The sequence below is a fragment of the Nilaparvata lugens genome, chromosome 2 (genome assembly GCF_014356525.2).
Source record: "Nilaparvata lugens isolate BPH chromosome 2, ASM1435652v1, whole genome shotgun sequence".
NCBI lineage: Eukaryota > Metazoa > Arthropoda > Insecta > Hemiptera > Delphacidae > Nilaparvata > Nilaparvata lugens.
In genome coordinates, this window is record NC_052505.1 from 55,705,414 (window position 1) to 55,723,096 (window position 17,683).

The window sequence follows — 17,683 nt, forward strand, 5'->3', positions numbered from 1 at the left end:
CCGATATTACACTGAGGGGCATATATTCATGTACCCATAAAAGTGAGAACTTTCATAAATTTACCTTTTTTTTGTGTGGTCCATGCCCTCCCTGGAGCAAGCCCGTCACACATGCCGACACAACGTGGGGCATTAAATGCTGAGAAACAGTACTCATGGTTCATGATTATGATTTTGTTTTTTTACTTTCCTTGCCCTATTACCATAGGTAAGGAAAGTATTGCTTTCCAAAAAAATAAGGTACTCTTATTTCAAGTTTTCTATACGTATCAAGGTACTATGCTCCAAAAAATGATTTTTGGGTGTTGGTCTGTGTGAGTGTGTGTGTGTGTGTGTGTGTGTGTGTGTGTGTGTGTGTGTGTATGTCTGTGAACACGATAACTCCACTCCTAATCAACCGATTGACTTGAAATTTTAAACTTAAGGTCCTTATACCATGAGGATTTGACAATAAGAAATTCAATGAAATTTAATTCGAAATGGCGGAAAAAATGGCGGATAATAATTACTAAAAAACCATGTTTTTCACGGTTTTCTCGAAAACGGCTCTAACGATTTCCTTCAAATTCATACCATGGGACCAACTGACATGAGTCTCATTTCTGGGAGAATTGCAGGAGCTTCGTAATATTTTTGAGAAAAATGCCGGATAATCACTAGAAAACAAGGTTTTTCACGATTTTCTCAAAAATGACTTGACCGATTTTTTTTCAAATTCATACCCTGTATAGTTATTTATCAGCTCTATCAACTGGCATGAGTCTCCTTAAAGTTCATAAAAAGAACACATAGATGAGATATTTCATCTGTAGAACAGCTGTTCTGACGACTTTAAAAAAAATAATCGAATTTCACAATTATTTACACAAAGGAAAAAGTACTCTTAAAACAATATTATATATACACATAAATACAGAAGTCTGATTGTATAGTTTCAAATATGTTGCCGCTAATCGTCATTATGTTATTCCCCTGAATTATTGTCATTCAAGAATGGGGCTTACAATTCAATGAGCAAGGAAAGTTGTGTGAGTGTACCACACCAGATTTTTGTTTAATGACTCCAAGTTTATAATTATTATCCATTTTTTGTGTGCCCTCCCCGGAGCTAGACCGTCACAATATATATATATATATATATATTATATATATATATATATATATATATATATAAATAAGTAGTTCTGTGAACAGTGGACCTCACGCAGGATTCTCATCCACAAGTACCAGATGTCAACTGTTTTAAATGTTAACAAACTCAGTTCACGTTTGAATTTGTATTCCATCTATATATATAAAAGCGAAATGGCACTCACTGACTGACTGACTGACTGACTGACTCACTCACTCACCCTAGTGGAAGTGATCAATAGAGATCAATAAAAAAAATGTATTGATATCAATAGGTATTTGGGCCAATACACATCAATAGGTATCCATGGATATGTATTGATGTGTATTGGCCCAAATACCTATTTATATCAATACACATCAATAGGCCTACATATCCATGGATATCAATACATAACCAGCTGTATTGATATCAATACACATCAATACATTTCCATGGATATGTATTGATGTGTATTGGCCCAAATACCAATTGATATCAATACATATCCATGGATATCAATACATAACCAGCTGTATTGATATCAATACACATCAATTCATTTCCATGGATATGTATTGGCCCAAATACCCATCGATATCAATACAAATCGATACATATCCATGGATATCAATACATAACCAGCTGTATTGATATCAATACACATCAATACATTTCCATGGATATGTATTGGCCCAAATACCTAATGATATCAATACACATCAATAGGTAGCCATGGATATCAATCAATACATAACCAGCTGTATTGATATCAATACAGATCAATAGCCATCTATAAGCAGCCTGTCTCCTTTATAGAGAAAATCCTCTTTCAAATCTAGGAGAGCAGATTAGGATGAAGATAACATTTGCAAGGATTATAATATTTTACCCCAGCTGCAACTGGCATCAGACAAGAGAGTATACCTGTTTAATCATCTATAATTAATATAAGTGAATTGGATTCAGTGAATAGATGTCTATTGATATATTGATGAAAAATTAAGGGATGTAAATCCCTTATTATGGGATGTTAAGACATAAATAATGTGAGAAGTTTGTTTATTAAAATAACTCATATGCATGTCATTTATCTATTAAGAAAGGTCCTTATTGTGATGCTCCAGAATACTTTAATCTCTTCCTGTTTGAAGTAGCAATTTTTTGAGTTACATTCTGGTTTATGTTACTGCACCTCAATTCAATCTCAATTTTTGTAGCATTCAGATTTTCCTCCGGGATCCGGTGTTTGAACATTTCTAGAACAAATAACAGTTCCAAGTATACAATCTTTACAAATTACAGAATAAGGATTTTATTCCCTGAATTAATCTGCTAGCGAATTTATTTAATAACCTGAAAATGTATTTAAATATGCATGACTCTCCCTCTCCTGAAAGGAAAGTCCAAGATAACACAAGAGCGTTTTTTTCACGTGAAAATTATGTCCTCACAGTTTAACATTATAACGTCATATTCTGGTGGAAAAATCACATTTTTTCACGTGAAAAAAAGTGTAAATGATCCAACTTTTCACGTGAAAAGTACGTGAAACTGAAACTTGAAAATAAGGTTTTTTTTTGTTTCTACATTTTCACGTTATACTGAACTCTCAGAAAAGAACATGAATAAAACGGTTTTTTCTACATGTCTTGTCCCACATTTGGTCATTTCTTTCGCATGAAAATTTCCAAAAATTCACATGAAAATAACGTTTTTAAAATACATTTTTACAATATTTTATTGTGAAAAGATGTAGAAGGATTATCTCAATTATTCTGAATAAATAACCTCTTCAATTCTTTATTTTTACATTAAAAAACTATAAATCTTATAAAACTTTTGAATAACCACAATATGATGTGAAGTAAATTCTCTACCCTAACTTTACAATAATTTTACACAAAACTGAATAAAAATTAAATTCAACTATAAAGTCCTATTCAGACAAATGGATTTTTCCTAGTAAGTAGTCAATGTTAGTAGACAGACTAACTCTGTCTACTAACTTTGGTAAGTAGTGATATATGCAATCTAACAGCTGGGCACTATAATTACAAAAAGGAAGCTCATTTTCATTTGTAATCATTCAACAGCTGACAAATTTCAAAAATGTTTCATGTAAGCTTCTTTTTTCAGCTGTTGGACTTTGTATCTGCCATTTGCTTATATTAGCTTTGCATCACCAATGGGAAAAAACCATGAATGTCTGGATGGCCAATAGGGAGATTTTTGCTAGGGAGATGGTGGAACAACAATAATTTATATTAAAATTGAATTTATATTCTAAACATCACAGTCTTCAACCCTTCAATAAGTTGGAGACTGTTGTAGATATAATACTGTAACTTTCAGGATAAGTTATTGGTCGAATACTCCACCTTTTGACATTCAACTGAATTTCAACTTCTCATAAGGGGGTGACTTGGGGGTTGAAAATCAAAGATTTTGAATGTAAATACTCATTGTGTATTATCTTAAAAGCCTTCTCAAAACGAGAAAGATGAAATCAATAAAAATCTTCTATGATACTTTTATCCAAAATGGCGGCTGATTGAAGTTTTGGTTTTTAAAGAAATAATTGATAAAATGCAATCAGCCGCCATTTTGGAAAAAAGTATCATAGATTTTTATTGATGTCATCTTTCTAGTTTTAAAAAGGCCTTTATAATGATGTATCACACAATGGGTGTTTACAATTAAAATATTTGACTTATAACCACTTATTTCTTTACAAACTGTAACTTCAATCAGCCACCGTTTTGGATTCAAGTTTCATAGTACATTTTTATTGATGTTATGTTTCTTGTTTCAAAAAGCCCCTTAAAAATAATGTACCACACAATAGGCTATCTACATTAAAATTTTCCAGTGAAAACTATTGAGTCACCATATTATACATTCTGAGCCTAGTCAACCCCTTATGAAGGGGTTAAAATTCAGTTGTACCGTACGTCAAGAGTTAGAGTATTTGACCAGTAACATAATTATCCTGAAAGCTACAGTATTATATCAACAACAGTCTCTAATTTATTGAAAGGTTCCCTTACATATGACTCATCCAGTATGATTACTAACTTATAATGATTAGCACAAGCCTAGAGCTCATGTGGACATCACCCATAGAAAAAAATTGTTTGACTTTATATTCTGTTTTAAATTAATCAAAATTGAGACTTACATAGATTTCTCTTTGCTGGTAAACCGAGTTTTTGGAGACTTCAGCCAGTATTTGATTACCGTACTGCTTCTATGTATTTTTCTTTTGTGTTGGAAATTTTCATCAACACAGCTCCCATCAGAGATGAAACAAAAGTTTACTTATAATTAAACATATTTCAAATAATATTTTCTGACTAGAAAATTGGAAAAACACACATGTTGCAAACACACAGTCTCACTCTTTCTTATTATATAAAATATATATTGCTAAAATGAGAGGACTACACCGATAGTTTTTCTAAATTGGAATAAGATAAAAAGCTGTTAATATAAATAAATGAATCAATTGCTTGCTGGAAAGAGTTCAAATAAAGCCTGATGCCGATCCAGAAAACAACTGAATGAATTTTAATCTATCAATCCACAGTCATAATATATTGTTGATATTGAGTTCATTATGATAACATGAGTGTAGATTAGTTTGTGGTAACTTCAATTACTTAGGCTAGGCTAAATAAAAAGTTTTGTTACACATTTAAATTTATATGTACCAGCATATAACCCTGGAATGTGTCTGCCTAGAATAATAATCATCTTATTTCCAGCAATGATAAATTCAAGAGGCTTCTCTCTTATTATTATTAAGTTATGCCTTAAATAATACAGTATCCAGTGTTGTGTTATAAGGTTATGTTATGCGTGGCCTATAATAGTCTTTCGAAAAGATTATCATTTAATATATAAGTATTTAGACCTATAATAAATTTATTCTTTCATTTTACGGTACCTACATCAATAAAAACAAAATCACTTGACTTACCTATTATTTCCTGGATAAAATCAGAAAAATTACAGACTGAGAAACTCATTCGGAAAACCTTTGGTTCTTTTTCAAAATTTATTGTGCTTGTGCTTGTGCACAAGATCATTCTATTGATAGACCCAAAATGTCGATATAATATTATCAATACATCAATAAATAATAATTATCGACTATTAATAATTACATATTCTCAAATGTCATCTACATCTTTGTTTGGAAATGCGTTATTCAAATTACATAGTTTAAATAAGTAAAATTAGAATACAATCCTGATTTCTACATTTTTGAATGCAATAAAATCAGTTTTCCCCGGGAAAAAGGTTAGAATTAGTTTGATATATCGATTGTTAAGACTTTGATATTTCCATTTCACAGTATCAATATTATTGATAATATATCGATATTTTCATTCAATACCATAGTAATGGTGGCAATTTCAAAATTATTGACAATGTTACTGTTATTAAAATATTTGATAATTATTATCAATTTCAGGTGGAGATTATTGATTTTTTATGGGGGCACATTTGTGCTTGACACTGAAATAATGTTGGAAACAATAAAATAGTAGGTTGTTTTTATTTGAATTGAGACATCAAAAATCATTTCAAAGTCTGTGTGAGTAATTCCAGATACTGCATGATTTTCCTCATAAACTGTGATCTAATTTGAAAAAGGGTTATAACTTTTCCAATTTTGAATGGAATCATTCTAAATTCTAGGACAAGGTTGATAATATGAACAGAAACGTCCATGAATTTTTTCAGAATTTTTCATGAAGAACCAAAATTTTTTTTAAATTTTAAACGTCAGTAGCACGTTAACGGCACGTCTGACAGGATTTTCACATGGAACAAAAAGTGCTGGAAATTAACTTCTACACCCGAATCAGTCATCAAAAATACATTGTCCCAGGAAAATTGAAAATCTGCCAAAAATGTTCAGTTTTAAACTGCATTTAAAATTACCGCAAAAGGTCTATAAATCGTTAACGGTGCATTGTAGACGATTTTTGCAGGAGACAAAAAGTGCTGGAAATCAACTTCTACACCCGAATCAGTCATCAAAAATACATTGTTCCAGGAAAATTGAAAATCTGCCAAAAATGTTCAGTTTTAAACTGCATTTAACACGTTTTTAACACTGCATTCAAGTTCATTGACTGTATTTACCGTGATTTCTATTGGTATCCATGAATTTCTATTGATATCCATGAGCTATTGATATCACTAAGCTTGCAGTGATATCAATATGAGTTCATTGACTGTATTTACCCTGATTTCTATTGGTATCCATGAACTTCTATTGATATCACTAAACTTGTAGTGATATCAATATCAGTTCATTGACTGTATTTACCGTGATTTCTATTGGTATCCATGGATTTCTATTGATATCCATGAGCACGTATTGATATCCATGAGCATATATTGATATCAATAGAGTTTTTCTATCGATTTCTATGGATCTCTTCCACTAGGGCACTCACTCACTCACTCGCAGAACTAAAAATCTACCAGACCAAAAACGTTCGAATTTGGTAGGTATGTTCAGTTGGTCCTTTAGAGGTGCACTAAGGAATCTTTTGGCAATATTTTAACTTTGAGGGTGGTTTTTAAGGGTTTAAAGTTCGTCTTTTAGCATGTATATTCTTCTTATTCTCTTAATTATAATTTAAAAATGGTCATACCATATGTTAATATGAAACTATATAGAGAGTACCTCTTCGAAACAGTTTTTAACTGGTAACTAAATTATAATCTTGTCAGGTTGGCATTAAGTTGAGTTGATTTTGTTAGGTTGGCACCAAGTTGAAGATTGAAATGCATTTATCGCGGAAAAATTGATTGGGCACTGCTACTTCAATCAGTGCTATTCCTGGGAATATTATATTACTAGCCGTCAGGCTCGCTTCGCTCGCCATATCCGTTTAGCCAGACGTTTAGTCTGGACTCTCGACTGGATCGTCCTAACATACAATAAGAATGCAGGCGAGCGAAGCGAGCCTGCTGATCTCATTCTTGGACTATCCAGTCGGTGGTCCAGGGGGCGGAGCCCCCTGGCTAGACGGATATGGCGAGCGAAGCGAGCCTGACGGCTAGTAAATGATATAATCCATCCAGTTCCGTGATGATCTTTCTATCTGATGTAAATTGATTTTCTAGAATCAAAAATATTATAATTTCTCCAGCATTATTTAGTTCATTTGTTTATTTTCATTCACCTATTAAATTAGTTTTTTGAATGTGAGAATATTGATACTGATGGGCACGCATAATAATAACATGACTGTTAAACAAAATATTCAAACCAAAGACCTTGAATCTGCGATTCGACCAAATTTATTTAAAAAATGTTAATAACTCAATCCTTTTAGATTATATTTGATTGGACATAACTTATCATACACATGATGAACATATGTGTTTGTCAACTTCCGATCAATCTAATAGAATCTATAAGGATTAAGTTATAATCATTTTGTTAATAACTTTGGTGTAAACCCAGCTTAAAGATGCATACCTCTTTAATGTCTTTGATTGAAACTATAGACCTTATACAAATACAGTAATAGACTGGCTTCTCCACACATCTCTGTAATCACTTGTCAGCTGATTTATTATGAATAATTCTATAGTCTGATTTTTACTCTGATATTGGCGTATGAAGGAGGCTCCTTTTTCCTTTTATATTATCCTTGAAATGCAAAATTTTAAAAAACCTTTCATATACGTCGACGCGCAATTTAATAAGGAACATACCTGTCAAATTTCATGGAAATTTAACACCGCGTTTTGCCGTAAATGCGCAACATATAAATATTATAAACACATAAACATTTAAACATTAAGAGAAATGCCAAACCGTCGACTAGATTCTTAGACCTCTCTTCGTTCGGTCAATTAAAACAGGGGACACAAAACATAAATAGATTGAAAACACTTAAAAACTTAGATTAGAAATTAGGGGTGACTGAGTCTGCTAGGTTGAGGAAGGAGACTCAGTCTCCGAAAATTTCCCCCATTTCAAATGTAAGTTTTTAAGTGTTTTCAATCAATTTATGTCTTGTGCCCTGTATATATATATATATGTGTGTGTGTGTGTGTGCGTGTGTGTGTATGAAGGAATAGTGATTGTTTTGCAACTGTAGGAGCTAGTCACCCTTATTCTACAAGACATGGTATCAATTTGCCACTTCCCCAACATCGTCTTGCCTAGTCTGAAGGGGATATAAATGTCACTGGTATTAAAATTCATAGAAAATATTCAGATAGTTCAAAGTTTATTGAATATGATGCTTTGTTCAAAAAACTTGAAAATTTTGTTGTAGAAAGAGAGTTTTACTTATTGAATGAGTTTTTGTCTGGCTGACTCTTTTTTACCTTTTTTAACGACTGTGATATACATGAATTTCTTGCTATTGTATTCATACAGAAATAGAGAACTTGAATTTGAATTTTGAAAATAGTTTTTTTTACTAATATGGTTTATTGTGGTGACGCAGATCACAGGTGATGCGGGTGACAGCAGAGGATGTAGTGTGGTCTGTGGGCCACTTTCCTGACATCAATATGGACATAGTGGACGAGAAGTCGTTCATTCGCCAAAACAGCATCCCTTATGATGACCAAGGTAGAATGCAGTACAATGATAATGGAGAATTCGGATTGGTGTTTGGTGAAAAAACTGAAAATATGGAAAAAATAGGGAACCTCAATGGATTGGCTGAGTAAGCACATTAATTCAATCATGATAGCAAGTTCTCTGTTCAGAGCAGTGAGTATAGAATGTAATAGAGCTGGCTTGCTCATAGCTGAATGCAGAGTGGGAGCATTCTTGACCCCCCCAACTCAGTGGTAGGGAACCGCAGAGAGGGTACTCTACTCTCTGGTAGCGTACAGCTATTAATATATAGCCGTCTCAAGGCTCTATATTGCAAGCGTTACGTGAATTGTCCATATCTCTAGCAGTAATGTGAACATTGAAATGTAAATTCATCTTGATGACTTTCTCATTATTTTATTACCTAGAATTGAAGTCATATACAGTTCCATCGTTAGTGCCACTTGTTATCCATGTTATCCATGTGCAAACCAAAATAGTATAAAATTGCATATACTTGAAATATTATTCACTCTATGAAGGAATAATATTATTGACGAAGATGTTCAGGTGTTTGAAAATAGAATTTTAATGTCAATTATTTATACATATTAGAGAAATCTTAACAGTCTCCTAATCCTCTTGACAACATGATATGAAAACAAAGTTTTTTACATTATTTATATCTGCATTTATACTTCCATTCTATTCTATGGACAATTAATTATGCAAGCATTCAACGAAAAAAAAACTGTTGATAGAATTTGTAGTACATGGTGAGACCTTTCCATTGATTACAATATAATATGTACTTCGTGGTCACAGAACAACATACTTATTCTTCGAAGAGCCGAAATAATAATATCATAATTACTAAAAACGGTGAAGGTGGGTTTAACGCTCAAGCCACTTGCACAAGCCAATTTGTGCAAATGAGCGAGATGAAATTATTCTGTTCACACGCTCAGTTCGGTTTGTGCAATCAGGTTTGTGAGTTCCACCTGAGTTTTCTGCTTCCATTAAACCATACTATTTATTGGGTACGCGCCACCTTAGTCCTCCGACAGACCCAGAACCTGACAGGAGTGGAGAGCGACTATCTCATCCATCGACACCGTACGCCAGCGACAGGGAAAGTCTGTTTTAAAAGAGTCTCGAATTGGCGTGTGTGTTAGGCGCCAAAATCGGACACTTTTACATCTGTACAGAAACGACAAAGTCAGACTCATCGAAATATATGGTTTATAGACAACTCTGAATGAATTCAAATCTTCAATTATGAGAAATTATCCTACTATAAAAATTGTGAATACTATTATATTTCATGTATAGTAACTGAGAAATTCCTCATTATAGTTCCTATAAGTGCCAAAACGTATCTTTCTTGTCAATGTACTCATTTCAACAATTCTACATTTGAAAAATGTTCATGATGCAATAAAATAGGTGGTGAATTATTGAGATATAAGTGTGATGTCAATAAAATGAAAAGTTTTAATTTTTTAGTTTTCCAATCTAGTATTGTGTATGCCCAATTTTATACTTGTGGAAATACCTCTACCATTTCGGTCGGTGGAGCGGCGAGGTGGGGCACGCAAGAGAGAGGATGGAAGGTCCGTGCACTACGATCGCAGCGCGGCAAGACGCCGTTCCTCGTCAAGTTCAGAGACTCTTCGGGATCCGCGCCGCGGTCCAAGTGCATGGAGGTACACTTGATCATATGTATTTAATTCGAGATCAAAAATTCTCCGTGCCACTCCACCGACCTAGTGCACGTTCTACTTTAAGGTACAAATATTTTTAATAATGGTAATAAATAGTAAAAAATGGATACTAAATATTGGCATCATTAGTTTGTTGAAATTCAGACATAGACGCGCCGCGCCGCGCCGCGTCGCGCCGCTCCACCTTCGTAGTGCACGCTCTACTTGAAGGTGCAAATGTTTTTAATGGTGGTACTGAATAGTACGAAATAGGTGCTAAATATTGGCATAATTATTTTGTTGAAATTCAGACATAGCCGGGCCAGTGACATGCCCATGTGCAGAGGTCATTGACCCCTGCTATTACATGCAATAACTCTGTAACCTTTGAGAAAAGAATATTTTTATTGTTGATACTAAATAGTACGAAATAGGTACTAAATATTGGCATAATTGGATTGATGAAATTCAGACATAGTTGGGCTGAGAGGTCATTGACCCTAACTATTTTCATGCAATAACTCTGTAACCTTTGAGATGAAAAATTTTTTATTGTAGGTACTAAATAGTACTAAATGGGAACTAGATATTGGCATAATTAGTTTGATGAAATTCAGACATAGCCGGGCTGAGAGGTCACAGACATTTGCCACATTCATGCTGTATTTCCTCTGTTACCTTTGAGGTGAAATTTTTTTTATTGAAGGTACCAAATAGTACGAAATAGGTACTATATAATGGCATAATTGGATTCATGAAATTCAGACATAGCCGGGCTGAGAGGTCATTGACCCTAACTATTTTCATGCAATAACTCTGTAACCTTTGAGATAAAAAATTTTTTATTGTAGGTACTAAATAGTACTAAATTGGAACTAAATATTGGCATAGTTAGATTGGTGAAATTCAGACATAGCCGGGCTGAGAGGTCATTGACCCTAACTATTTTCATGCTGTATTTCCGCCAACTTTAAGGTACAAATTTTTCCATTAGAGGTACTAAATAGTACTAAATAGGTACTAAATATTGGTGCACAGCTTGAGTTCAAATTTGAAGATAGCCGGGCAACCATGTCTCTGGCCCGGCACTTTAGAAAAATCAATAACTCAGTTAGGGGTGAGGTACAAATTTTTTCATTGGAGGTACTAAATAGTACGAAATAGGTACTAAATATTGACATGGTTAGTATGTTGAGATTCGATCATAGCCGGGCCAACGACATGCACGTTCAAACAATGCATCTGTTGATGTAGCACTTTTTGCTGGATACGCAGATGAGTAGAGCGCATGGCCTTGAGCAAAGTCTGTGTGACGTAAGTGGATGTTCGTACGAAAGCTGTGAATGGGAGAGTGTGTGTGTGAGAACTTTGAATTTTGAGCGGCAAGCTGAAGGAGGACAGGCAGCGCCATCTAGCTTGGGATGGCAGGAACTACGTGGAGCTTCGGCTCCGGGTAACAGCCAAAATTAAAACCTATTCCCCCTATACCATGGGTTATCTCCTTACTTATCCTTCATCTATGGTATTAAGCAGTGAGCTGGGGGGTCAAGCACGCTCCAATCTACGGGAAGGCTGCTCTATTACATTCAATACTCACTGACTATACTATCAATGGTGCAATAGACTTGATGAATTGACAATCATATTCATTTACAAACACTTTTTTTCCATTGTTCATGACTTATGTACTGCTTATGTATGTTTTTTACTACACTTTTCAGCACCAGCTTGATTCTGAATTTGATTTGATTTCAATGATACCTTATTAATATATAGGTCTACAATATGAATTATCTTGTTCAGTATTGAAATTCTCGATAATACAATTATAGAATAAAAGCCATTCCACACAGCACGTGGCGTGCGTGGCTGGACGCACGCTAGCTACTTTCCAAAACATCGCTTCCCAGCTAATCAAATGAAGCAATTCACATAGCAGCCACGGCCACGCGGCAACGCTTGCTATACTAGCCAAGCGTGGCTACCGTTCGCTCTCTGAGCGATCTTTTCAAACGTGTCCGGCCACGTTTTGGTCCGAGCATGCGCAGAACGTATACAAGATGTATACTATCGTATAGAACGTATACTATCATTGTCAGCCTCAAGGTCGCGCATTAAATGATGGAATTCGCCATAGGTCTTCCTTTTTTTATTGATTGGATGTACCCACTGGTCCCGTGCTGTCACCGAATACAATAAAACCAGCTCATTATCACTGCTACTGCTGCTGCTGGAGTCATCAAACCAAGGCACAAGAAAATCCAGATTCACACCACGGGACCGTCGGAGTTGACATCTTCCTGCATACTGACGGGAAACGTGGCCGGTATAGCATCGCAACAGTCGTGGCGGTGTGAATTGGCATGTGGCTAGCGTGGCCGGCGTGGCGTGCGTCCAGCCACGCACACCACGTGCTGTGTGGAATGGCCTTAAATGTTTTATTATAGCTGTAGCTCCATGTCCAACTTATTTCAAAGGTACTGCCAAGTATAGTATTGAAGGTTTTTATTGTTTTATTATAGCTTTAGCTCCATGTGCAACTTATTTCAAAGGCACTGCCAAGTATATTATTGAAGGTTTTTATTGGGATTAATAAAATTAATTATTAATTAGAAATAATGAGAATTTACTGCGATTGGTCAAAGAATAACAGAGAAATTAATTTTTTTTTAGTACTGCATGCATGATCACTTTTCACCATATAAACATCAATATTGAATTTCCATTCCCAATTAATAGTATTTAAGACTAGCAGGATACCCGTGCTTCGAAAAGGTCTGTTTTAAAACTTGACAAACTGAAAACTTTACGTAATGGAATCTAGAAGAATTGAAAATAGGCCCATAAGAATTCTCGGTTGATTAACAATTCATATGCAGCATTTCAAGTAAATCAGTCCAGTGGTTCAGACGTGATGAGGCGTCGAACATCATTTTCCTATCCTTTACACGTGTATACATGTTTAAGCCAGTCCTTTCCCCTATTATAGTATAGAAGAAGATAGATAGATGAATAATACATCCATCTATCAATCATCTTCTATACTATAATATAGGAAATGAATGAGAATGAATGTTGAAGGGTTTGAGATATCAATGTGCGGTTTTTACGATACCTTTTCTCTGGAAATCCTGTATCTGAAACATGTATCATATAAACACCTTCCAGTTAAAAAAAAAGTTGGATTTAAAATGACGGAAAAAAATTCGGTGTGACGGAAAATCTGTTTTTATCATTCGAAAAGGATCCCCAATCATAACTTACTATCTTCTAATTTCCCTTTCAAGAGAAATGTTCGGCTACTTCCATACAACAACTGGAAGCATGACAAATAATTGTTAACTTGACAAACTGAAAACTTCATGTAATCAAATCTTGAAGAATTCAAGATAGGTCTATAACCATTCTCGGTTAAGCAAGAATCCATATGCAAAATTTCAAGTTAATCAGTCCAGTAGTTCAGACGTGATGATGTGTCGAACATAATTCTTCTATACTTTACACCTGAATATGTGTATGATCCTGTTCTTTTTTTGTTATAGTTGTAACGTCGTTTTGGGGTTACATATAGAATATATGGCCCACGTTGATTGTGACATGTTTATGTAAAGACGTATTTGACTTACATGTGCCCAGCTGGCAGTCTGTCGGTAGAGCATGTGAAATTTGAATATTTTTGATATTTTGTCACCTGTTGAAATGAAGATACCTTATGGTTCTTACCAGCTCTTTAAGGAGCTTATACCAAATTCCACTATCAATTGTTGCAAACTGCTGCTGCTTTGTCGATCAGCAATCTTTACTGCTACATTGACTGGCTCCACAATCATTATTGATGTTTAGGAGGTTGTAATACTGCCTCGACTTAATACTTTGACCCTGTATTTCAATCAGCAATTCGATTTCATTGATTGGGTTGAACCATTCAAATAAATCTTGAGAACGTATTATTTCTGAAGATTCAATGATCGATACTATATATCGCTGATTTATCAAACTTATTCGATAAAGAATACAGTTGGTTGATAATTCTATTGATTTTTCAATAATGATAATACAAAATACTAGTACAAGATTGGCCATGCATGAAGACAGGATTAAAAATGGAAAGAACACCATTCAATCAATAAATATAATTATATAATTACTAGCTGGCCCGGCGAACTTCGTACCGCCAAACAGTTAATGCATCTCATGACAAACTTTAGCTGGATACACACCTAAGGAGGCGCGATGCGGCATTTTGCATCCAGGTGCTTCTTTCTTATTTGTTTGAATGGAAGAACTCACACTCACTGATTCGGACATGGCATGTAACAGTGTGATAAGGCAATCTCCATAAGATTAACACTTTGTATCACCAAGCCGCGCCTCCTCAGGTGTGCTTAGTCTTTGCTTAATCTGATGTACTATATTTTTATGAAAATTATCCATCAATCAGTATTTCATATCTCAATAAGGACTTCCTATGTGCTAGTTGTGCAGCAGTTTGCATTTTAGATATAGTTAAATGCACCTTGCTGGGGAATTGAATGGTATATCTCCTTGCTGCTGATTTTCCCGTGCATATTCTAAATTTCCAGCATTCCGAGTTCTACGACCCAAGTTTTGACGTCGTTCGCACCGCGGCACTATTTCATCTCATCTATTCATAGACAATAGATTCAATGCAGGTGAAAACAACAGGCATTCGCCCAAAACTGCTTTTAACGTTAATTTGGGATACACGGTCTAGAGGTTATGTAAATAATAACTTAATTCACACACTATTTTGAGTCCAAAAAATGTATGTACTATAATATTTCTGGATTTATCAAATTAATTAATTTCAAAATATAAATACAAAACCAAAATCTTCCTTCACAATCACAAAAAATATTTAAAATTTCACTTAAATCCACAAATTATACTCATGTTGAAATTATTATTATATTGGAATTGCAATTTTGTGAATCAGTAGAAAGAAAGAAAATGGAAAAACAGATCTACCGACGGCTGTTGGATGACGCGATGATTATAACAGCTGATTTTTATTTCTGTGTGAGGCCAGCTCACAAATCTTCTCCCATAAGGATTACATGTGAACTTTGAAGGACCGTAGGAAAGAGTCCTGAAGTCGGATTATAAATTTGATAGACCAAAAACAATCCTTGCTGATGCGGATTTTATATCATGCTAAAATTTCAACTCAATCGGTGCAGTACTTTTGGAGTTTTTGAAGTGTACACAAACCAACATAACATTTTTATATAATATATAGATAATGGAATCAACAGGCAAAAAATAATATATGAAACAATACATGCAAACACAATATGAGAAAGTAAACAAGAAAAATATCACAGTTGGCTCAATTGAAACTCTTATTCTGTTCAATAGCATCAACTGATAACTTTCATGATTTTTATATCAGCATGCATTCTACAGATTTCTATAGCTCAATTATTCGACTCGCTCCTGCTTATCGGATTAGAATTCCATAATTCAATATTCCAATAATACTAGATACTTTAAATATAAAATCTCAGGGTTCAGCTGTCAGTGGAAATTAGATAAAGAATAAGAATAAGAATAAGAATATTTTTATTGCCGTTAAACAAACTTAATTGCAATAGGCTACGTCAAAAATACAGTCAGTTTTTTAAAAATACTATGTATACATATAATTAAATATTCTTAATAATACAATAAATAATATAATACTACTATAATAATACCTATAATGAAATACAGTCTAATTCTTTAAAGATTATTATTTTTGAATTGTATTTGTGTCAGATACTAGGTATTCATTTATATTATAAAAAGGGTGGTTCTTCAACCATCTTTTTAAAACATGTTTAAAAGATTTTTCCGGCAGATTCCGCACCCATAGAGGAAGTTTATTGAACATCAGTCGTCTCTGATAAAGATGACTCTTGTGAGTTTTTGATAATCTAATTTGAGGAATAGCAAGATCTGATCGATTTCTAGTGTTATATGAGTGTCCAATACTGTCATACTTATAGAGATTATTTTTTACTTGCATTAAATTGTTATAGATGTATAATGTTGGCACTGTCATGATTTGAAATTTTACAAAACTGTCTCTACATGATTCTCTTGGCTGAAGATTGTCAATAATTCTTATTACTTTCTTTTGAAGAATGAGTACCTTTGTGGCAGTGCTACTATTTCCCCAGAGTATAACTCCATATGCTAACAAGGAGTGAAATAGACCAAAATAGGCTGTTGAAAGTACATCTGAACTTACACAGTATTTCAATTTTCTCAAAAGATATGTCACTCTAGACAGTTTTCTGCACAACATATTCACTTGCTCCCTCCATGTTAATTTACTATCAATATAAAGACCTAGGAGCTTAACAGCTTGATTTTCATTTTCATTATTCAATGAGAAATATATTAGTTTCGTCTTATCATCATTAATCACAAGTTTATTCGCTTCAAGCCAGGTTTTGGATACTTGTATACATTCTAATAGCTTTGTCTTAACATCTGACATATTCTTATGAGAGCACATTAATGTAGTATCGTCTGCATACAGTATAGGCAAGCCTAATGGGATCACACCACAGTGAATGTCATTAATAAATATTAGGAAGAGAAAGGGTCCAAGGATTGAACCTTGAGGAACGCCTGATTTCACATCCAAAATTTCCGATTTTCTATTATTAACAATTACAACTTGTTTCCTATTCAAATATGATTCAATCAGATCTAGTTCCTTTCCAACAATTCCATAAAACTGCAATTTCGTTTTCAAGATACTATGAGAGATACAGTCAAATGCTTTTCGCAAGTCTGATAAGCCTACACCTGTAATCAATCTGTCTTCAAAAGACTCTAAGATCCTATTTATAATAGTCTCGACAGCCATTATTGTATTATGAGCAGGCCTGTAAGCATACTGATGACAATATAGAATATTATTACAATCAAATTATGCATACATTTGATCAAACATAACAGATTCAATAATCTTACCAATAATAGGGACAATGGCTATAGGGCGGTAACTGTCGGGCTGTGTCTTATCGCCTATTTTATACACAGGACAAATCTTACTCAACTTGAGACAATTAGGAAAAGTAGCTTCAGAGAGAACAAAGTTTATTAAAAAGGTAAGTGGCGTGAGTATACCAGTAATAATGTTTTTTAATATTGAACTACTAAGTCCATAGACATCACCAGCATGTGAGGAACTTAGATTTTTCACACTATCCAGAACTATTTTAGAGCTCACCTTCTTTCATTTAAAACTATTTTGAAGTTCAATTG

The 17,683-nt window shown here is 34.1% G+C and overlaps 1 protein-coding gene across 2 annotated transcripts in view; it reads left to right on the forward strand.

Annotated features, from left to right (window-relative positions):
• LOC111054806 overlaps nucleotides 1–17,683 on the forward strand; it is a 724,817-nt gene that overhangs the window by 508,605 nt on the left and 198,529 nt on the right. For both annotated transcript variants that reach the window (XM_039419907.1, XM_039419906.1), the window contains exon 14: nucleotides 8,602–8,826. In XM_039419907.1, coding sequence (XP_039275841.1) covers nucleotides 8,602–8,826 — 225 coding nt within the window. The remainder of the gene's footprint in view (nucleotides 1–8,601; nucleotides 8,827–17,683) is intronic.